This window comes from Balaenoptera ricei, chromosome 1 (assembly GCF_028023285.1).
Source record: "Balaenoptera ricei isolate mBalRic1 chromosome 1, mBalRic1.hap2, whole genome shotgun sequence".
In the NCBI taxonomy this organism is placed as follows: Eukaryota; Metazoa; Chordata; class Mammalia; order Artiodactyla; family Balaenopteridae; genus Balaenoptera; species Balaenoptera ricei.
In genome coordinates this window covers 114,157,629-114,178,416 of record NC_082639.1, presented here as the reverse complement: position 1 = coordinate 114,178,416, position 20,788 = coordinate 114,157,629, and the positions used below count along the sequence as shown (strand labels likewise).

The following is a 20,788-nucleotide window of genomic DNA, read 5'->3' as shown; positions in this document are numbered from 1 at the left end:
TAAAGTTTTCCTTCCTCACATTTGTGCCTGTAACTAGTCAGTGTCGGACCCAAAGCTGTTCTCTGCATCCCAATAGAGCCGGATAGGACTGAAGTCCCGCGGCCATTTAGACCTGCAGGGAGGAAGTAAACAGAACACTTTCCGGATCTCCCGAAATGGGCACAACACAGTTCCTCCGGGGACGACCGAGAGTTCGGTTCCGGCGTGCGTCTCTATGGTTTCAACAGCCTAGAACGACCGAAACGGCACTTCCGGGTAGATGGCGGCGCACAGATCACGTCTGGCACATGTTTCTGCGGAGAGGACCTTGCACTAACGGTAAGAGCTTACAGTCCCCCGAACGGTGGCTGTCGGAGCCCGGGCTCAGGAGCAAATGTGAGAGCAGGAGAGTAGTTTTACCCAAGTGAAACTGCGGGAGGAGGGCTGGAGTTTAGACCTCAGAGGAAGGAGGCCTAGGGAAAGGGTTGCCGGTTCTTTGGAATCGCTGTAAGGAAGGTGGCCCTGGGCCCCTTCTCCAGAAAACTCAGGTTGACTGGAAAGAAAACAGTTCCTGAAAGTGTGCTAGAAGCCTTCACAAAGACTGTGGCGCACAGCCTGGGATCTAGTTGCTTCTGTCCAGTTATCCGTTCTAGGTCGGTTAAAGCAATTACCATCTATGTCACTCAGTTCAACGAATGATGACTGAACGCATTCTCGATTCTTGGAGTTGCATTAAGTACACCGGGGTTGGGTAATAAAACCAGGGCGTATAGTTTCGAATTACTGCGACAAGGGACAGGCAGTGGTAGGTTTTACAGCGTAAAGTACAAACGTCTATGAGACTGAGGAATGTAGTGATTAAGAACACCAGTTCTGGAATGCCTGAGATCCTGGATCTGCTACTTGCCAGCTGTTTGATTTGGACAAGTAACTAAACTTCTCAGCGCCATTTGTCAATTACCAAAAAAAAAAAAAAAACCTCCTAATAGGGTTGTTGGGAGGATTAAATGAAATAATGTGTGTGCAGCAATTAGCAGCAGGCTGGCATTGAGTAAATGCACGTGTTGGTGGTTGTTGTTATTGAAATCTGGGGGCTAATAGATTAGAAATAACTTCTGAGAAGAAGCAGAGGTTTGAGGTGGCCTCAAAGGCCTCAGTGTTTGAATTTTACTTCTCTTGCATTATCAAGAAGCAAGATAGGGCCATTTCTTCACTCAGTGCTTTTCTGTTGGGACTCTCAAGGTGTCAATTAGGTTTTCAAGTAATCATCCTTCACAGTAGAAATGTGAACAGAAATGTGATTCATCCTAAATTTGCTACTCTTCATACCTAACCAGACTGGTCATCGTTGTTAAGCCTAATATGTAATGTTTAGGAGGGGTGACTTGATGTGTCTGACTTTTTTTTTTTTATTAGCATACTCACTAGACATTCTTAAACACAACTGAAAGTTTTAGCCTTTGGAGTTGTCACTTGGGGAGGCCAGAGGGTTACTCCAGGAGTGCCATTAATCAGCTTTTAAAATGGTCTGCAATGCCTATAATAAATGATCTTAGTACAAGGTAACTTTAGTGACTCAAGTCAGCAGTGATAGTCTTAGTTTTGAATGTCTTGTGTAATAAGCCATCTTAACCGTTTCAGAGACAAATTTGGTATATAAGTCGGACAGTGCCATTGTGGAGTCCAAAATGAGGAACACCTGAACGACTCTAAAGAAATGCAACTACAGTTGACAAACAACACAGATTTGAACTGCATGGGTCCACTTACATGTGGATTTTTTTCAATAAATATTACAGTACTACATAATCAGTGGTTAGTTGAATCCTGGGATGCGGAAGGCTAGTATGGGACTTGAGCATCCATGGGTTTTGCTATCCACAGCAGGTCCTGGAACAAATCCCCTGCTGATACTGAGGGATGACTGTAGTTGGGAATGTGATAGAAAGTGGGCCACTCTGGAGTCAGGCAACCTGAGCTCATATTCCAGCTCCATCTCTTACCAGCTGTGTAACCCCAGGCAAAAAACCCTTTGTAAAATAAGGATAAGGTGTATCTCACAGGACTGTCAGAATTAAATGAGACAGTATAGCAATATGTGTAACCCCTCTGTTACGCTTTAAATGCTCAATAAGAGCGCCCTTCCTAAGCTGGACAGTTTCAAAAGGGGTGCTCCAACAAGACTGAAAGACAGTGGGGGGCTTCCCTGATGGCGCAGTGGTTTAGAATCTGCCTGCTAATGCAGGGGACACGGGTTCGAGCCCTGGTCTGGGAAGATTCCACATGCCACGGAGCAACTAGGCCCGTGAGCCACAACTACTGAGCCTGCGCGTCTGGAGCCTGTGCTCCGCAACAAGAGAGGCCGCAATAGTGAAGAGGCCCACGCACCGCGATGAAGAGTGGCCCCCACTTGCCGCAACTAGAGGAAGCCCTCGCACAGAAACGAAGACCCAACACAGCCAAAAATAAATATAATAAATAAATAAAAGATTACTATTAAAAAAAAATACTGTGCAGCTATTAAAGTTATTTAAAAAAAAAAAAAAAAAAAAAGACAGTGGGGAAGAGGCACGTAGCCTTCACATTGAGAGGACAGTGTAAATGCTGGGGCACAGGTATAGGATATGGGCTCTATTAAGTACTGTTGTCTTATAACTCAGGTTAACAAGCACCTCCTTGCTTTGTTTTTACGTGGTAATAAATCGTGGGAGATGCTATCAGGTAGTGGTAAAGAGTGGGGACTCTGCAGACAAGCTTCCTGGGTTTGAGTTCTACATGTATCAGCTGTGTGACCTTGAGCAAGTCACCTAACCTCTTTAGGCTTTAGTTTCCTCATTTGTAAAACAGGGATATAATACTTTTCTGAATGTAAAGTTCAGGAAATCTTCCCGGGCTGGGAAGAGTACACGAAATGATCCATGTAAAATCTTAGCACAGCCTGGCATGTAGTGAATTCTCCATACATTTGGGTGTTATTAATACCAGGTCTCCTTGGCTTTCAACATGTTGACATTGACCTCTCAGTGGTCGGACAGGGAGCTCCCCAAGGACCAGGCCTATTTCCTCTGTCTCTGCTCCAGCTTCAGGAAAGAGTTCTTATAAGAGCAGTCAGGATGGATTTGATGGATGACTTGGGCACTTTCTTTTTTTCCTCTTAAAGGGAAGATAGTGACCCCTTCTCTTCTCTGGTGAGGGCCTGAGGACAGTGACTCTTTTCTCACCATGAGTGTCACCCCAGAGGTCAAGAGTCGTGGGATGAAGTTTGCTGAGGAGCAGCTGCTAAAGCATGGATGGACTCAAGGTGATTCCCATGGGGCCCTTTTCACATCCCCTCAACTCCCTCACTACCCTCTGCCCAGGGAAGAGGCATCATCCTGGATTAACCCCTATGTAGTCCGTTCAACTGGAGCAGGAAAGTTAGTTTAAAGGGAAATTTGCAGAAGAAAATTGCTGACATTTCCAGAAAAGGGAAGAAGGGAAGAAATATGATGGTGGATAGTGAGAAAGAGTGGTTCGGAGGACTGGGAGGGGGAGGAAGAGACACGACTTCTGTCCTGAGAGAATTATGAAGGAAAGATAGTTTGGGCTCAAAGATGGGAGGACTGCATGGAGAGGTGCTAGGAAGAGTGCAACTGGGAGGGCTTCCAGGATGGACGGAGCATGCCCGAAGTTAGATATGTGGAATGGCAAGGAGTGGCATGTGCTGGGGGTGCCTTGTGAGGGCTTGGGGCAGGAGTGGAATAAGCCAAATCATTCACTGTTTGCAGGCAAAGGCCTGGGCCGGAAGGAGAATGGCATCACCCAGGCCCTCAGGGTAACGCTGAAGCAGGACACTCATGGGGTAAGACTGGGCAGGCTGAGGGAGGTCAGTGTGGATGGGAGAGGGGGGCCTTGAGGATAGGGGGAGGGAGGGGAATGACAGGTCCTGAGTTCATACTTCTTCCTCTGGCAGGTGGGACACGACCCCGCCAAAGAGTTCACAAACTACTGGTGGAATGATCTCTTCAACAAGACTGCGGCCAGCTTGGTAGTGAAAACTGGGCAGGTATAAGCTCTAATAGTAGGCACATGAACCATGAGGGCCTGGGACATGTGGGGGTGAGGGAGACATGGCATGTCACCCACTCACGGATACTCCCCCACAGGATGGAGTACAGATAAGGTGCCTGTCTAAGGAGACCACCCGTCATGATCATGCCAAGCCCAACCTGCTGTATCAGAAGTTTGTGAAGGTATTAGAGGCTGGGGGTGAGAAGGCCCATCCTTTTCTCCTTCCCTGGTCTCCCCTGGGGCCTGAACAATTGCCTTGTACGCCCTACCTATTCTCAGGATTGTCCTAACAGTGGGATCCTGTGACCAACCTCGCTGTTGCTTACCTAGACTGCCCAGACCCTCAGCAAGAATTGAAATCTTCAGGTTGAATGTATCCCTGCCATCTGCTGAGGGGGCAGCAACAGAGAGTGGGAGGTGGGGCACAGTCAGGAACTGTCAGAGCAGGGCAGGGAGGGGATGTCTAATTCAGAGGGCTTAGAAGCCGGAGGAGACTTGCAAGATTATCTGATCCATTGTCCTTATTTTGCAGATGTGGCCAAAAGGGGGGAAAGTGGCTCGCTGAAGAGCCCACAGCTGGCTAGTAATGGCAGACAGGACTAGAACCCAGGTGTTGAGACTCCCCTTTTCTAGCCCGCCAATAGAAGGGAGCTAACATTTAACGATCCTCTGTTACGTCCTTAAGGGCTCTATGTATTATCTAGCAAATCCTTCCCATTCATCTCTGTGGCCATCTTCTGCCCCAGTTCAGACCATCATCCTCTCCTGCCTCATTTCTTTCACAGCCTCATAAATATACTCCTCACTCTAGTCTCAAACCCCACTGCGATTAGTTCATCCTCCACAAAGCATCCAGTGTTCTCTGAAAAACACAAATTTCATTCTGTCACTGGCTCCTCCTTGACCTAGGATGACACAGTCCAGATGTGTCAGACTGGCTCACATGGCCCTTCATGCCTTGTCCCTGCCTTCTTTCTTAGCCTGTCTCTCGCCACCTCTCAGGACCTCTACACTTTAGCCAGATGGAATCTGAATCTTTTCAAGGTACCATGTTTTTTCACTTTCAAGTTTTTGCACATGCTATTCCCTCTGCCTGGGACATTCTGCTTCCTTTGCCCCTTTACCTGCTGACCTTTTTCTTGTCTTCCAGAGCTCAGCTCCTTGTAGTAACTATTCCCCAAACCCTGAAGCCTGAGTAGGGTACCCTTCCTCTAGCACAGACAACACTTTCATCATCGTTTTCTATGTTCTGACATATTCCTTTACCCCTCAACCATGTAGATTCCATCTGGGCTGGAACCATCTCATCCTTATTCCACTCTATCCCCAACTTCTTAGCCCAAAGTAGGTTCTTAACCTGGTTAAAGTACTGTGCACAGGTATGGGGGGAGGGGCATGAAAAGTAGCATCTTTATTGTCCGTTACTGGCACCATGGGATGACCGCCAGGGGGCACTTGTCCCACTGTGAAGACCTGATGACCCAGAGCACTTCTTCCTCCCTTCCTGTTCTGTCCACTAGCTGGCTGTGAGCCAGGGAGGCCAGGACTGCCCCCACCCCACCCACCCCCAACTGCAGCCCACCTCCTGCCCAAGTTGATGTATGCAGTTTGGCACACCTCTGTGTGGGGCTGCAAGGAGTGATGTTGGGGGCTGACAAATTTGTGCCAGTGGCTGTTCAGGGTGGCAGTGGCACCACTGCTCTTCCCTTTCCAGGAGGGAAGAGCAATGGTGGTGGTGCTTAGTGGGCCTTGTCCACCCCCATGATTCCTCCTTCTAGATGGCCACACTGACTTCAAGTGGGGAGAAGCCAGACAAGGACTTGGAAAGCTGCAGTGATGACGACAGCCAGGGGCCCAAGCCTGCAAAGATGTGAGACTTCTTTTTAGTGCTAGGGGCATGTGGGAGGAGATGCCTTCCAATCTCAAAAGAAAGGACCAAGTGTAATGCTTGACTGTGGGCTTCTTCAGGGTGGAAATGTGTTGTACTCATCTTTGTATCCCCTACACCTAGAAAAGTGCCGGGTCCTGAATAGGAACTCAGTGCTGAAGGAATGTTTTAGAGGGAAGGAGAGGTCAAGCCTTTCCACCAGATCTGTTTGTAATTCCTGATTCCTGCCCTTCCCCAACAGTCTGACTGATGAGATGCTGCTCCAAGCCTGTGAGGGGCGAACAGCACACAAGTAAGTAGCGGTTAGCTTCTTGGGCTCCCTTCTTTTCTCCCCATCACAAGCCCACCCCTGTGCCACTCTTTTCACCCCAGAGAAAGTGATTCCTATTCTCTGCCCATTTCTGAAGCTGCCTGAAGACAGGCAGCTCCTCCCTTACGAACTTTCCCTGCAGTCTCAGAGATTAGGCCTGTTTTCCCCAATACCCTCCCTCTGACTTGGGCCCCATCTATTTCAGGGCTGCCCGTCTTGGGATCACGATGAAGGCTAAGCTTGCTCGGTTAGAGGCCCAGGAGCAGGCCTTCCTGGCTTGTCTCAAAGGCCAGGACCCTGGGGTCCCTCAACTGCAGTCTGAGAGCAAGCCCCCACAAAAAAAGAAAAGGAAGCAGAAAGAGGAGGAAGAGGCTACGGCAACTGAAAGGAATGCAGAAGAGTACCCAGAACACACTGATCAGAGTGTCAGGAAAAGCAAGAAGAAGAAAAGACGGCATCAAGAAGAAGGTGTCACAGATGAGAGAGAGGGAACAGCTGTAAGGCATGAGGAAGAAGAGACCACAGGAACAAGTGGGCTTGGGGAATTGAAAAACAGAGAACAAACTGATCAGTCCCTCAGGAAAAGGAAGAAGAAGAGGAGGCAGCATGAGGAAGACTTGAACATGGAGGAGGCTGTTGTAGATGGTGGGACCAGAGAAGCAGAAAGCAGATCATGCAGTGATCGGAAAAGTAGGAGAAGCAAGAAGAAAAGACAGCGGCATCAGGAGGAGGAGGACGTCTTGCGTGTAAGGGATAAAGGAGATGAGGAAGATGGCAGGACTAGGACAGCAGAGAGCAAGGCATACACGGGCTCAAGTGGCAGAGGTAAGAAGAGGCAGAAGCAACCAGAGGAGGAAAGACCTGGAGTCCACACTGACCAGAGAGCAAAAAAGAAGAAACAGAAGAAGAGAAACTGAAGGCCAGGTCAAGATGCAGCCCAATCGAGTCCTCTTCAGGAGTTGAAGCCTCAGAGACCTGAGTTGGTGCAGGTCTTGTCCACCCTCTCAGTGAGGAGTCCCTCCCAAGGAGGAAACAGCTCTGGAACAGTAGTCCGCTGAGAGGAGAGCAGTAGTGCCGTGTCTGACTTGAGGGAGCAGGCACATTTCCCCCTTACAGCGTCTAACCCAGAGATGGTGAACTCAAGCGCCTGCAGGGACCGGGCAGCTAAGGGACAAGGATGCTGGGGGCTGTGGGAACGGGAATGCAGACAGCCTCTGAAGGGGCATCTTGGCCAAAAGAAGCTGAAAATATAGACCTATGAGAAATGTACTGATTTTTTAATTTTGTGAAGGCTAAGAAAAACATGCAAATTCAGCGCATAGGTTGCCAGCTTCTAACTATACCAAATTGAATAAACATTAGCTTGGTCTCCTAGCCTATATATAAGTCCTGACTGTCATCTCCATTCTCAGCCTGAGAAGGTCCTGAATACAAGTTAGTTTCCTTAGAGGCCTCTGAAGAAATTCCTTCTGTTAACTTCCTGTAGTCTTGCTATGCTGTTAAGTGGAAGGAGAAAGTTTAGAGAACCTCACCCAGCTCCCTGTCTGCATCCCTGATAAGAATTGTGTGTGTGTAAAGGACAGCACACCTCACTTGGGAGCCTTTTTTAGCATCTGAAAGTGAATTGTCATTGCCCCCAAATGTCATAGCAACCCCTCTTGCATATTGTTCCCCCAGAGAGAGGGCACCACATCTCCAGTGTTGCTCTCTGGCTCCTGCCATCTCTTAACCTTTATTGCCAGAAGAGCTCCTAGGACTCCACAGCTCTGGGAGAGAGGAACTAAATCTATTGGGAAGAATGCCCGCCCACCTTCCCTCACTGCAGACGATAGACACACTCGGTGTCAGGGTAGGGTGGCAGGTTCAGCTGGTACTTCTTTTCCAGAGCAGGAGGCACGAAACGACCCCCCAGGTAGTGGTAGCGACCAGTAAACTGGGTTGCAGACTTTTTGGGTGCTGTCAGGGAGATGAGCAAGTCTGGCTGGATCCCTCCAGAGTTTCCCTTCTCCACATCCCATCCTGAAAAGAAGGTGGTATTCAGAAAGAGCGGAAAAGACCAGATGTCCAGTCCCCTTCCACACCTTGCTCTACTCTAGTCCTAAAAGAGTGGGAAGCCCCCTGGGTCCCCACCTGAGGAAATCGTGTCCATGTACGCCTGGGCTCTGGTCTCTGACAGTCACTGTAAAGGGCATTCCTGAACTCTTTGCTCCCCAGCCCTACTTTGGCTGTGGTATGCGCCTCTACACTTGGTCTGAACCTTGAGTCAAGAACCAGGACTCCTAGTACCTACCTCAAGGTAGGGCAGGGCCCCAATCCCCCCAACCTCCTTGGACCCAGCACCTGAGGGAATGTCGATGCTGGCAATGGGCACGGTGAGTCCATTCAGGACACTCAGGATGCTGTGGAATGGCTCCCGAACATCACCCTTGAAGCTGAAGCCAAAGATGGCATCCACCACCAGCTCGTATAGTTCATCAATCAGCATGGGCTGTGGCAGAGCAGAAAAAGGAAAGGATGTCAGAGCCGGCAGCTGCACAAAGAACCCTTAACAGGAGAGGGCTGTCCTTTGTACCCACAGACCATTCACATAGGCACAAATATAATTTTATCTCATTCAGATGGCATTCTGAGGCCTAGAGTTAAGTGCAAGTGGGTCACTGATTGAGGCCAAGCTGAGTCCAGTCACATTTTCTGTTCTGAGGGCCTGCCAACCATTGGGGAGGCTACAGTGTAGGACAGCCTGAGACTTGGAAGTCAGGAGAGACAGATTCTGGTCTTGGCTCTGCCGTGATCTGGTTCTGTGACTTTGTACAAATCACTTCCCTTCTCTTGCATCTCAGTCTCTTCACCTGTAAAATGTGTTAAGGAATTTTAAAAAGAAGTTCTCAAGTTTCCCACTCCTAAATCCAAGATCTGAAACATCTGAAGAAAGGGTTTAGGATGAGGCAGTCACTTCAGCTCCCAGGAGATGCAGATGATGTGTTTACTGCAAGCTAGGCGAAGAGGAACTGGCTGCAGAGTTACAGGAGTGGGGCTTCCCTGGTGGCACAGTGGTTAAGAATCCGCCTGCCAATGCGGGGGGCACGGGTTTGAGCCCTGGTCTGGGAAGATCCCACATGCCGTGGAGCAACTAAGCCCGTGCCCCACAACTACTGAGCCCTGCGCTCTAGAGTCCACGAGCCACAACTACTGAAGCCCACGTGCCACAACTACTGAAGCCCGCGCACCTAGAACCCGTGCTCTGCAACAAGAGAAGCCCGCGCACCGCAACAGAGTAGCCCCCGCTCACCGCAACTAGAGAAAGCCCGCACGCAGCAACGAAGACTCAATGCAGCCAAAAACAAATGAATAAATTAATTAATTTTTTAAAAAAAGTGACCAGGGGAAATTAAGGGGAAATGAAGCTGTAGAGAAGGTAGTGTTGGGAACTCATGGAGCACGCCTTACGGAGAAGGCTCTTACACCACTTCCATTCAGACAGCATGCTTTAGGCATCTTCTGTGTCAGGCACTATCCCTGCCCTCTAAGAGTTAATCCTCTAGAAAGGAAGATAAGCAAATGAGCTCAGCCTGGAAAGGTGAGGGAAGAGCAGAACACAGGCAGCAGTATTGAGGAGGGCAGTGAACTGGAACCACCTACCTCTGGGGGCATTTCACCAAGGAAAGGGATGTCCATTTTCTGGCACTGGGTCACCAGTGCAGTGAAGAGTGGCTTGTTAGGCCTTTTAGGATAATAGATGGTTGGCTGGTAGCCCTGTGAGGAAAGGAAAGGGGTGATTCAAGCCCAGGTCCTGGAAACCTCATACCCGACAGCCCTTCCCCGCACACTCACAAAGAGTTTGAGGTGTCGAGCACAGACCAGGCCGTCTCCTCCGTTATTCCCAGGGCCGCAGATGACCAGGACAGTAGGGGGACTCCTGGACAAGGACGTGGGGGGATATGCCTGAAGGCAGAGTCAAAGGGGATTCAGAGGGGCTTTGGGCAGTGACAGCCCAGTCTCGGCCTGGCCGTCCCTCCCACTTCATTGAGCCTAGGCCAGGTGGCTTGCACAGTGACTTGCCCCTTGGGTGTAGAGTTGGCCACTGACCTTGGCAATGGCTGTGGCACAGCTCAGCCCGGCCAGCTCCATAAGTTGGTCCACGCTGAACTGGTACTCGTTAAACAGCTCCTGGTCCACGGCCTGGGCCTCCTCCTGGCTGAGGAAACCCACAACCTGAGTCCCCGCCCCTCAGGTGTTCCGTCGCGCAGGCGGCGCGGCCCAGGTCCCGCCCCTGGGAGGGGGGTCCTTCCACCCAAGTCCCGCTACCCGCGTGCCCGCCCAGAGAGCACGTGCCCGTCCAACCTCAGGTACTTCACTGCTGAGCTCGCCATGACCTCTGAGTCCCCGCGGCCACCCGAGATCAGCCGCTGCGGCCCCCACCAGGTGGCTCCCGCGCGACAGGCGCCGGCCTGGACTCTGAGGAGCGATAGGCGCGAGCCCGCAACCAGCAGCCCGAGCCCCAGGAGCGCCCGCAGCCCGGACATTCAGTTCTCAGAGCGCGCGCCCCCGCCCCGCGCCCGCCTCCCCCCAACCCCCGCCCCCGCCCCCGCCCCCGCCCCCGCCCCCGCCCCGGCGCATGCGCGGCCCCTCGCCCCGCCCCCGAGAGGCCGGGGCCGCGCGCACCGCTGACGGAAGCTGTCATGGGGCTGGCGGGACCGGTAGTGGGACTCCACCGCTCCTTCGCGCGTTACTGTGCGCGCCAGCGCCCCGGGTGCACTCCCGCCCCGGCCCCACCTCGTCCGGGCGCCTTGCCTAGATGCCAGCCCTTCGCGGGAGCATTTTCATGTTGCCTCACAGATGACCCAAAGTGCTTTGCTTCCAACCGCCCTTTGATAATAATTCTTGTTTTTCGTAGCTCTTTCAGGAAGCTGTATAGCGTAGCAGTTAGCCCGGGTTCCTCCCCTACCACTTAGTGACTGAGTGAACATGGCTCTCCAGGTTTCAGTCTCCTGTCTATAAAATGGGGATACGAGTACATACTTCATGGGGTGGTAATCCATGCAAAGCCGTCGACAGTGCCTGGTACATAGGGCTCAATAAATTAATGTTCTTATTCACACTGCTAAGCATTTCATATAACTTAGGACCCCTCTCCCCACCAAATTAGCTTCCCCTATCTCTGTTTACCAGGATAGCACGCTGTACTTCCCTAATCATACATAATACTTATCGCTATTTATCGGGTAATAGCTGTGGAAATAGAAAACCATAAACCTTAAATAGGTTGAGTATGCCAAGATTAAAAATGTAGTTGAAACCCTAGACTCCAGGTTACGATAATATTTCAAGAAAAACCTGGAGAGGAAGACTAAACTTGTAACCCAAGAGCTTTTAAGAATGCAAACACACTCCTGCCGGGTTAAGAGAGAAGTTTGGGGAATAACAGACCGGTTACATTAAGGCACTAAGATAAAGATAATTATCCAGGTGGAATGAAGGGCTTGGGTTTTTGTGGGGTTTTTTTTCCGTTTTCCATTATGGTTTATTACAGGATTGAAGGTCTTGTTTTTATGCTAGTATATTCTTTTTCTGTATCATGAATTCCATTCCCGGCTAGTTCACTGAGAAAACAAGAACCCCTCCTGCTTTTAACTACTCCTCTGATAGTCTCCTTTTTAATTATAAGAGGTTTAACATCTCCTATGGGTTGTACCCTTGGCCTTCATCTATGTTTGTTTTACATGTTTGTTGTGGGAAATTGAATGTATCAGACTGGGATTGTGGTGGAAAATTGTTTTTGTTAGACTTTGTTTGTGGTTTACTCATTGAGTTTACTCATCTAAATTGAAATGTAGGGTTTACATTACAATTGGATGATCTTATACAAGACCTCATTAACTTTGTTTTATAACTTCACCGGTATATATGTAGTTTCACTTTTATATATTAGTCAAGACTCCCTACAGGCCTACTTGAGAAAATTAATTTGGTAATTCTGAAGATTCATTTCTAAAACACAATGTGAAGGATGCTTCTTTGACATAGATAACATTTTGAGTTTATGTGCCCAGTGCTGACATGAATCATCTCATTTCATCCTCACAACTCTGTTATTATCCCCATTTTACAGATGAGAAAACTGAGGCTCAAAGATGTTGAGTAACATGTCCAATGATACAGTGATAGCTGTCAGTGGAGCTAGGATCCAAGCAGCTTGACCTAGAGTATGTAGTCTTTTTTTTGTAAGGGCTGCTGTGTATGCAGTGATCTTCAGTGTTTTTATTTTTATTTATTTTTTTAATTAATGAACTTATTTATTTTTGCCTGCGTTGGGTGTTCGTTGCTGCGCATGGGCTTTCTCTAGTTGTGGCGAGCGGGGACTACTCTTCGTTGCGGTGCGCGGGCTTCTCATTGCATTGGCTTCTCTTGTTGCAGAGCATGGGCTCTAGGCGCACGGGCTTCAGTAGTTGTGGCGCGTGGGCTCAGTCGTTTTGGCTCGTGGGCTCTAGAGCACAGGCTCAGTAGTTGTGGCGCACAGGCTTAGTTGTTCCGCGGCAGGCATGTGGGATCTTCCCGGACCAGGGCTCAAACCCGTGTCCCCTGCATTGGCAGGCAGATTCTTAACCACTGCGCCACCAGGGAAGCCCCTAGAGTATGTAGTCTTAAGCATTATTCTATGCTGAAATGCCTCTCCAAATGCAGAACTATGTAACTAAAGGGTTGTCAACTGCTGACTTCATTCTGATGAGACGTAACTATAAAATTATGACACACTCAGAGTTTATGAAACAGCCAAATGAGGGCTATCCTCAGGAAGGCAGTGCCCAAGTGCCCTAGTCCACCTTGCTGCCTTTCAGATTTTGGAGTTTTCTTTGGGAAATGCCTTCAAAACCAGTTTAAGAAGGGCATGTGGACTGAGCACCTGCTGAGTTCCAGATGCTTTACATATATTATCTAATTTAATCCTGTCCATCCTATGATGTATTTTTATCCTCATGTTAGAGATGAGAAATTGAGTAGCAGAGAGAAGTCGAGTAATTTTCCTAAGATAATATAGCTATGAAATGGTAGAGCCAATGATGGTTGATATTGGGTTGGCCTGACCCAGTAGCAATACTCTCGTGTGGCAGATGCTGCTACTTGTCCCTCAAAATCCATTCTCCTTCCTTCCTTCTCTATTTAAAGGCAATGTTCTATTGGTTTTTGTTACAGTCAGTGAATCTGCATCCCAATCAAGACATCTTGAATGCCTGACAAGATAATAAGCTCCATTTAGATAAGGAAGATTAACAGCTGTGTCCCCTGCACCTATTTCTGTGCCTGGAACATAGTAGGTCCTCTACAAATATTTTAATGCATCCTCAAAATTTCATTGTGAAGTAATTCACAGTACAGTACATGCTCTTATCTGACATGACTGGGAGTAGATAATTTTATTTCGACTTAAAACAAAAAATACAGGGAATTCACCAGCAGTCCAGTGGTTAGGACTCCACGCTTTCCCTGCCGAGGGTCAGGGTTCAATCCCTGGTGGGGGAACTAAGATCCCACAAGCCACATGGCACGGCCAAAAAAAACCCATTCATTTGCCATCTGTCAAAGTGTGACCAGGGTCTTGTCTTTGAGGATAGGGCCAAAGATTGTAGTTCTCCATTTTCTTTATCTCATAAACTTCACCACTTACATATCACCTGCAATTTGTGTCCTTAAGGTGGAAAAAAAATTAATTGTATATTTGAAGCAAACTGAGTGCAAAATTCATCTAGATTTTTATGATTTTCCCCCAATCTGTAATAGTCTCTCTGCTTACATCTAATTCAACAGCAGTTTTTAAGGTGACTCACCTGAATCACGTCTTCTAAGGATTCAACTTAGTTTTCATAGAAACTGCTTGTTTTCACAGTCTTAGTTCATCAATTTAATTGAATTACAAATTACAATAACACAACTGGAATAAACACATTTGGTATCAAACACAACCAACTCGGTAAGCAAAGGCTTAACTGGGGGAGTAGAACTGACTGCACAGCATTCTAGAAGGTACTCAACTCACTGCCTAGGTTTGAATCGCAGCTTCACTTACTAGTTGTGTGACCTGGGTGGCAAACCAGTTAACTTTTGTGCCTTGTTTTCCTCATCTGTGAAAGGGGATTCATCTGCTGTGAGGATTAAAGGAGAAGACACTTGTGAAGCACTTTGCAGAACAGTGTGTGGTATGTGCTAAGTGATCAGTGTTACATAATACTGTTGTTGCAGCTGCTGGCAGCAGTTTTGCTACAGGTCTGAGGGGCCTGCATCCAGCATCTACTATGTTTCTTGGAGGAAGAGGAATGCATCCATTGGTTGGTTAAGGCGTATCTTCTGTAGCATTAGATCACCATTTCCCACGTGAGAAAATGGAGTCAGTGACTCCAAAGCCTCTTAACCAAGATGTCATAGTTTTAAGAACTGGCAAGGGCCTTAGCAATTGTGAGGTTTGAATCCAGAAGGAAAGGGGAGAAATTCACCATCCGTTTTCCATTTTTCTTTTGCTTATTGAGTCCAAAAATCCCAACGAGGAGCACACAGACCACCTCAGTGCTGAGACTGCAAAGCCCTTGTCCAGCCTGCTCCGGAGCCCACTTTCTGACGTTGTATTCCGTGTCCATATAGTGCTCACTGGGAATGACTGGGAAGGGGCTCAGCCCCAGAAGCCCCTGAAGTGTGTATGTTGAGGAGGTACTGCAGGGGCCATGCTGTGGCCAGCAGGGGAGGGTCACATGATCCTGCAGAAGCCAGACTCAGTGGATCTCCTCTGAGGGTTCCTGCTGGGGGTTTCCCTGGGCTGTTTGGATGACCTGAAGGAGGCAGAGAGGGGCTTGCCAATGGGAGTGACTAGGGAGCGAACAGAAGGCAGCTTGCCCTGGCTCCAGTTTCTGTTACCCTCTCTGACCCTTACCTCTGCTCGCAGGCTCCAGGGCAGGAGGGAGTAGGCTTAAGCCGCCTGTCCCCCAATTCAGCAGGGCTCTCCCTTTCGCTGAGGCCTACACTCAGGCTGTGCAGGAGGCAGGGGACACCCTGGGCCTCCAGAGCCGGGTGAGGGCTGTTCAGATTGCTAAAGGGCAAAGACAAAGAGGCTCAAAGCACCATATCCCTAAGCACCAGACCACATCTTCCCCCAACTTTAACAGTGATCATGTTCCATTAAAGTCATCCAAAGCCATACCCTCTCCTACTTCTTTTATCTATTCTCCAGGCCTCTTCCCTTCCCCCAGGGACCCACCTCTTGCTGTGGGGGCCGTTGGTGACCAGAAGGCCAGGGTTCTCCATTCTGAGGGGGCCTTGGCCTCCAAATGAGAGATGGGCCCTGGGTCTTGGACCTGAATGGAGAGGACCAAACACATTCATCACAGGCCTCTCTGCACCAAGAACCATCATGGTGGAAACGAGACATCTTTGGGAGAAGAACAAGGAGGGTGGGTATCAGGGGATGTATTGGTTACTGTACACAGAGGAGACACCTGTACAGGGCAGGTGCTTGGCAAACCTGGGCCGACTAAAGTTGGGGATGATTCACCAGTGTCACTGATGCCTGGAAGAAAACACGCTGAAAAGAAGACATCAGTTAATTCAAGTCACCAAGTAGCAAGGAACTCTGTCCTCAGAGTGCCAAGCCTTTGGGGGAAGAGACTAGTAAACAGTAAGCTAAGATAAGAAAAGCATCCAGTGCCTGGCATGTAGTAGGTGTGAAAGCCTTGGTGCCCTAAGATACAAAGTTCTAGATGTTAGGAAAGCCTCAGAAGCAGGGAGGAAGAGGCGATTCAGGAAAGGGTTTAGGGGAAATGGGCCAGGGCCTTGAGAGACAAGCAGAAAGTGGGGAGGCCTGGTCCTGGGGTTGGGAATACAATGTGTGTGTGGGGCGGCCTCAGCATCAGACCTGAGGCGGGGAAATGACAGAGTGGGGCGTGGGGATAAAGGAAATGAGAGTCTCCCATTTGGGGGAAGGCGATGCACAGCTGGAAACAGCCTACTTAGACTCACGCTCCAGTCTTGGTGCCCAAGACGTCGTGAGAACATTCGCCGACTCTTCCTCTTTCCCCTCGTGGCCCTCCTCTAACTCATCTTCCCACCTGTTGGAAGATCTGTAGGGGCAGGGAACAGGGGGCAGAGTGGCACTCCAGCCAGATCCCCTCCTCCCCAGATCCCACTGGCCACTGACAGTCTGTGACACCTCCCAACACCCTCCAGAGGCCATACCCACACCTGAAGCTCTGTTCCTGCCTGCCCTACTCACTCACCTGTGCCACACTCCTGCTGTGCCTTTTCCCACCCTGGCTGGGGTCCCCACCACAGGGCAGGCCCCACCTGGAGCCTGGGGCCCCCCTGGAGCTGAGGTCTGGGAATGAAGGGGAGTAAAGGGAATCAGTTTCAGAAAAATGGCCATCCCAGCTGTGGTTGTGGTATGCATGTATGTTCTCTCCACACACAATGGCCCCAGAGAGACAGAGAAGTGCTAGAGACAGCTGGGCTGTGCCTTGTGTCTGAGGATGAAATTACAGGGCAATGCCCTTTGTTGTGTTAAGGGCCCTGCTAGTAACTCTCAAGTTAGAACTCGGGCTCATGGACTATCAGACCTGGCCAGAGCTTAATGACCACCTCATCCTGCTTGGGGCCTCCGGGACAAAGTCACACAAAGTCGGTGGCCAACTTCAGATGGAACCCAGCTCTTCTGACCCCCAATCCAGTCCTCTGCATATACCAGGCTAATTTAATTTTACTTGCAAATTATAAATATGGTGTCCTAGTCTTTCAAATAAGAGAACATAAAACCTAGTAAATAAATATAACAAATAGTAAAGTATAATTTCAATTCCTGGCGTAGGAGGTTGCCTGAGAAATCTCAGAGTGTAAGGGAGGAGGCAGCTGGAGAGACACTGACCTGCTGAGAGAGCTGGGAGGTAGCGAGAGGGGGAGAAGGAGTCAGAGAAGGAGGGACAAGGCTAGAGACCCACAGAGAAATGCCCCCTAGCGAAGGAGGGAGGGGAGAGAGGAACGTCCTTGGAGCACTGCTCCCATCCTGTGGCCCTTTGGGGAACTGCAGCCAAGGACAAACCTTTCCACCTGCTCACAGGTTTGGCTCAGTATCTTTGAAGGCACCCCTTGGCTTTCACCCACTGAGCTAGTTACCACTCAGCCAAGGCCCTGGCACAGCCCTAGTGTTGGAGACGTGCCACAATCCCCCGCCCACCTCCCCACCCCCAGGTGGCCTCTGGAAAGTGATATATGTCCCATATGCAGGCCCCAGGGCAGATGAACACAGATGAGCAGTCAAGTGCAGCAGCAGCCCTGAGGACAGCAGCTCTGCTCACCACCACCCCTTTCTCTGGGTAACCTCTCCCCACCCCCCGCTCCTTGTCTCAGGTGTCAGCTCACCAGGGTGTGGGTCGGGAGCAGCCCACCCCGGGCCAAGTGGGTCCTTATGGCATCTGTCAGCTTGGCCACCAGCCGCTCTCGCACAGAATCTGGCTCCTTCTGGGGAGAGAGTGGATAACGGGGTAGCGGAGGAAGCCTGGGCTTTGTGGTCCTCTGGGGATCGGGGAAGAAAGAAACAGGAAAAGGGGAGGGAAGGGGACTTTGTCTCCCCTCTTTTCTAGCCCATCCCCATGCCTTTGCCAGGGTCCTGCCACCGCCTGCCCAGAATTGTGGACAGAGATGGACTCTTCCTCTCAATAGTGTCCCAGGACCTAGCACACAATGTGCTCAATGCACATTGGACGAGTGAATGAATGGTGGGGTGAAGGCAGGAATGTCAGCCAGAGAAAGGATAGCAGGAGAGCAGCTGGAGGGATACTGGGGAAGAGTTAGATTCCGGGATGGAGGGTCTCACCTGACACCGGGCCAGCGCTTCCTTATAGTACTTCAAAGCCTGGTCATGCTGCCCCAGTCTGGCTGCAGCAGCCCCCAGACCCTCACAGGCCTGCCATTGCCCCTTCACGTCCCCTGGGGAAGACAGCCTGAGATGTCCTCCCACAGGTCCCTACCCCTCCAGAGGTACTCCCCACCCCCAGTCCCCCTATCTGCCTCCCCACCAGCCCCAAGGATCCTCAACCTTTGCCCCACCCCAAGCCACCTGCAAACCCCCTCACCCTCACCAGTGTCCCGGGCAGCCTGCAGAGCATGTAGATAGTTGTCTCTGGCAGCCTTGTGGTCTCCCAGCTGGCTCAGTGCAAATGCCAGGCTTCCAAAGCTCCGGCCCTGCTCCCATCGCTGCCCCACAGAGCCTGGTGACAGAGCCCGCCCCATATTAAGAGAGGACTTTGGCTGCTGGGGCATCAGGACCCTACCCCCCAAAGACAATGGGAGGGTTGCCAGGAGTCCTTGTGCTCAACCCTGGCACACCTCCAGATGCACCACAGAGGCCTGAACGCTTGAAACCCAGCCTCTCCTCAGTCCTGAGCTTCGGCCTGAATGCCTCCCCCATGCTAGTTTGAGCCATGTATAAATCCAGGGAGTCAGGCGAGGCACGTATTAACAGCTCCATTTTTATACATGTAGAACCTGTATCTCAGAAAGCAAAAATGACTTGCTAAATGTCACAAAATCATTTAGAGGAAGCACTGGCTCCACTTCAGGCCTCCTCTACCAGCCAGGGCTCTTCCCTCTGCCCATTGTTGCCTTCCCAACCCCAGGCCTCAGCCTCTGGGCCCATGACCCTCTGTCCTGTCTGGCTATCCCATCTCCTGCACCCCCTGCACACCCTCACTCCCCTGTTCTGGACTTCCCAGTCCCATAATTAGTTCTAAACGTCCATCTACTCTTCAGCCTCCGGGCCCCAGCCGGAACCCCCTCTTAGTCCCTTGGCCCCAATCCCATTCCCCAGCCCCTGGTACCCACCGTGCGTGTCGGCAGCCTTCTGGTGAAACTCCCGGGCTTCCTGATAGTTGCCGAGGGCATTGTGGGCCATCCCAAGGTTTCTTAGCACCGTGGCCTCCTCTCCTGGCCCCCGGCACAGGGGCAGGGCTTGCCGGAAGGCCTCTGCTGCTAGCGGGAACAGCTGGAGCTGGGAATAGCCCAGGCCTAGGTCGTTATAGAGTTGCCCTAGAGGGCATGGCCAAGGTCAGTGGTAGCCAGGTCAGATGCAGCTGAAGCTGTACTGCTGCAGCCTCTGTCCCACTCTCCCAGGGTTCCCCCAGCCCTCAGAAATGCCTCTGCTTCCACCCCACTTCTCAGAGTATCACCAAGTCTTAATCTCCCCAGATCCCACACCTTCTCTGCCCAAAGGCCTCACCCAGCAGTCCTCGCTCAGTGCTCCTCTCAGCAAGCCTCCGGCTCTCCTCCAGCACCTGCACCACATCACCCACCCCGTGCTGCCCGCTCTTCAGCATACAGCCCGCTGCAGCCCCCAGTGCCAGGGCTGCAGCCCGGGGCTGCCCTGCTTGGGCGTAGGCCCGGCTCGCTTCCTGCAGGCAGTGGGCTGCTAGCTCAGGCTGTCCCAGAGCCTGGTAGCAGGCTCCCATTTTTGCCTGGGCTTGCCCCTGGTCACCTAGTGGCTGGTAGTGGCCCAGGGCCTTGTGATACCAAGCCAAAGCCTGAGGCAGGTCACCCAGGGCATGGTAAGCCAAAGCCACGTTGAAACACTGGTCGCCATGACACCCGCCCTGGGCTGTCTCTTGAGGTTGAGCTCGTAGGAGCAGCTCAAGCCCTCTGGCTGGGTCCCCAGTCTCCACGTAGGCAGCCCCCAGGTTGAAGGCACAGGCCCGGAGAACAGGGATGTCCCTGGTTTGTGGTGACTTGGAAGCCAGGAGGAAGGCCCTCTGGAAGCTGGTCAAGGCCTTGTGATTCTGACCAGCCAATAGGGCCCTGTGGCCAGCCCTGGTGAGGGCTTGGATGCTGGCCTCTTGCCGTGGCCACTTTCTTTTCTTCTTTTTCTTCTTGGAGCTTGAAGGCGAGGGCGAGGGCTCTTGCGGGGTATCCTCAGTGTTGAGGGAAGACATAGTGCTGACGATTGGGAGCAGAGGGGGCAGTATGTCATCCTTGGCTTCCTCCAAAGCACTATCCCTCTAGGCAATTCAGCTCTACCTCTGCCCTGGTGTGACCCTCAGGGTTTCAAGGATTTCTCTCTGCCATCTCACTTTGCTTCATCTAACCCGTTGAACACCATATTAACTCTCACTCTAATGTCCAGACTAATTTTTCGTCCTCCAAGGCTCACTTCAAGCTTCCTTCAGAAAGCCCCTCCCCTCAACCAACTGGGTCCCTCTTCTGTACTCCCATAGCACCTTATGTCCTTTATGGCATTTAACACACTGGGTTTAGGATTATTGACTTTCCTGTCTATCTCCCCTACAACTTGAAGGGTCTGGCACATAGTAGATTTTCAATATATGCTTATTGAATGAGATGAAAAAGTTTTATTGATCATTAGATTATTATTATGAATAAATGAATGGATGAACGAACAGAGCACATACAGGGCCTCTTCTCCACCATCTCCTTCACCCTGTGCCTCCAAAGACATCCACTCATGTCTAGGTTCTCCTGCTGTCTAATCTCAAGGTATAGTTCAAGTCAGCTCACCAAACAGTGAGCTCCTGCTGTGTGCC

At 50.7% G+C, this 20,788-nt stretch overlaps 3 protein-coding genes across 5 annotated transcripts; 1 reads left to right on the top strand and 2 right to left on the bottom strand.

Annotated features, from left to right (window-relative positions):
* Nucleotides 1-236: 236 nt before the first annotated feature.
* LOC132372032 (G patch domain-containing protein 4) lies at nt 237-7,601 on the top strand. 2 transcript variants are annotated; one of them, XM_059933984.1, is made up of 8 exons: nt 237-318; nt 3,140-3,280; nt 3,747-3,820; nt 3,932-4,024; nt 4,125-4,211; nt 5,808-5,899; nt 6,159-6,209; nt 6,433-7,601. In XM_059933984.1, exons 2-8 carry the CDS (start codon nt 3,202-3,204, stop codon nt 7,142-7,144), a joined length of 1,188 nt encoding a protein of 395 aa, XP_059789967.1. In that variant the 5' UTR covers nt 237-318; nt 3,140-3,201; the 3' UTR covers nt 7,145-7,601. The 2 variants fall into 2 exon arrangements, with proteins under 2 accessions (XP_059789967.1, XP_059789977.1); XM_059933994.1 differs by lacking the exon at nt 4,125-4,211.
* On the bottom strand, nt 7,488-10,787 carry NAXE (NAD(P)HX epimerase). 2 transcript variants are annotated; one of them, XM_059934006.1, is made up of 6 exons: nt 10,569-10,787; nt 10,314-10,422; nt 10,059-10,169; nt 9,867-9,980; nt 8,568-8,715; nt 7,488-8,246 (listed from the first exon to the last, which is right to left on the bottom strand). In XM_059934006.1, exons 1-6 carry the CDS (start codon nt 10,748-10,750, stop codon nt 8,044-8,046), a joined length of 867 nt encoding a protein of 288 aa, XP_059789989.1. In that variant the 5' UTR covers nt 10,751-10,787; the 3' UTR covers nt 7,488-8,043. The 2 variants fall into 2 exon arrangements, with proteins under 2 accessions (XP_059789989.1, XP_059789999.1); XM_059934016.1 differs by lacking the exon at nt 10,059-10,169.
* A 4,139-nt stretch (nt 10,788-14,926) lies between these two features.
* Nucleotides 14,927-20,179, bottom strand: TTC24 (tetratricopeptide repeat domain 24). The gene is made up of 10 exons (XM_059902255.1): nt 19,474-20,179; nt 19,080-19,283; nt 18,338-18,466; nt 18,073-18,185; nt 17,619-17,717; nt 16,484-16,581; nt 16,227-16,327; nt 15,469-15,565; nt 15,145-15,300; nt 14,927-15,043 (listed from the first exon to the last, which is right to left on the bottom strand). Exons 1-10 carry the CDS (start codon nt 20,177-20,179, stop codon nt 14,962-14,964), a joined length of 1,785 nt encoding a protein of 594 aa, XP_059758238.1. The 3' UTR covers nt 14,927-14,961.
* Between the last annotated feature and the right edge of the window lie 609 nt (nt 20,180-20,788).

Coding starts and splice junctions, on each gene's coding strand:
- LOC132372032 (XM_059933984.1), top strand. CDS start 3,202: ATGAGTGTCACCCCAGAGGTCAAGAGTCGTGGGATGAAGTTTGCTGAG. Junction 3,281..3,746: donor AAAGCATGGATGGACTCAAG/GTGATTCCCATG, acceptor CACTGTTTGCAG/GCAAAGGCCTGGGCCGGAAG. Junction 6,210..6,432: donor GAGGGGCGAACAGCACACAA/GTAAGTAGCGGT, acceptor CATCTATTTCAG/GGCTGCCCGTCTTGGGATCA.
- NAXE (XM_059934006.1), bottom strand. CDS start 10,750: ATGTCCGGGCTGCGGGCGCTCCTGGGGCTCGGGCTGCTGGTTGCGGGC. Junction 10,170..10,313: donor GTGCCACAGCCATTGCCAAG/GTCAGTGGCCAA, acceptor CTCTGCCTTCAG/GCATATCCCCCCACGTCCTT. Junction 8,247..8,567: donor CAGCATCGACATTCCCTCAG/GTGCTGGGTCCA, acceptor CCTTCTTTTCAG/GATGGGATGTGGAGAAGGGA.
- TTC24 (XM_059902255.1), bottom strand. CDS start 20,179: ATGTCTTCCCTCAACACTGAGGATACCCCGCAAGAGCCCTCGCCCTCG. Junction 18,186..18,337: donor GCAGGCTGCCCGGGACACTG/GTGAGGGTGAGG, acceptor TGTCTTCCCCAG/GGGACGTGAAGGGGCAATGG. Junction 15,566..16,226: donor TTGGGCACCAAGACTGGAGC/GTGAGTCTAAGT, acceptor CTCTCCATTCAG/GTCCAAGACCCAGGGCCCAT.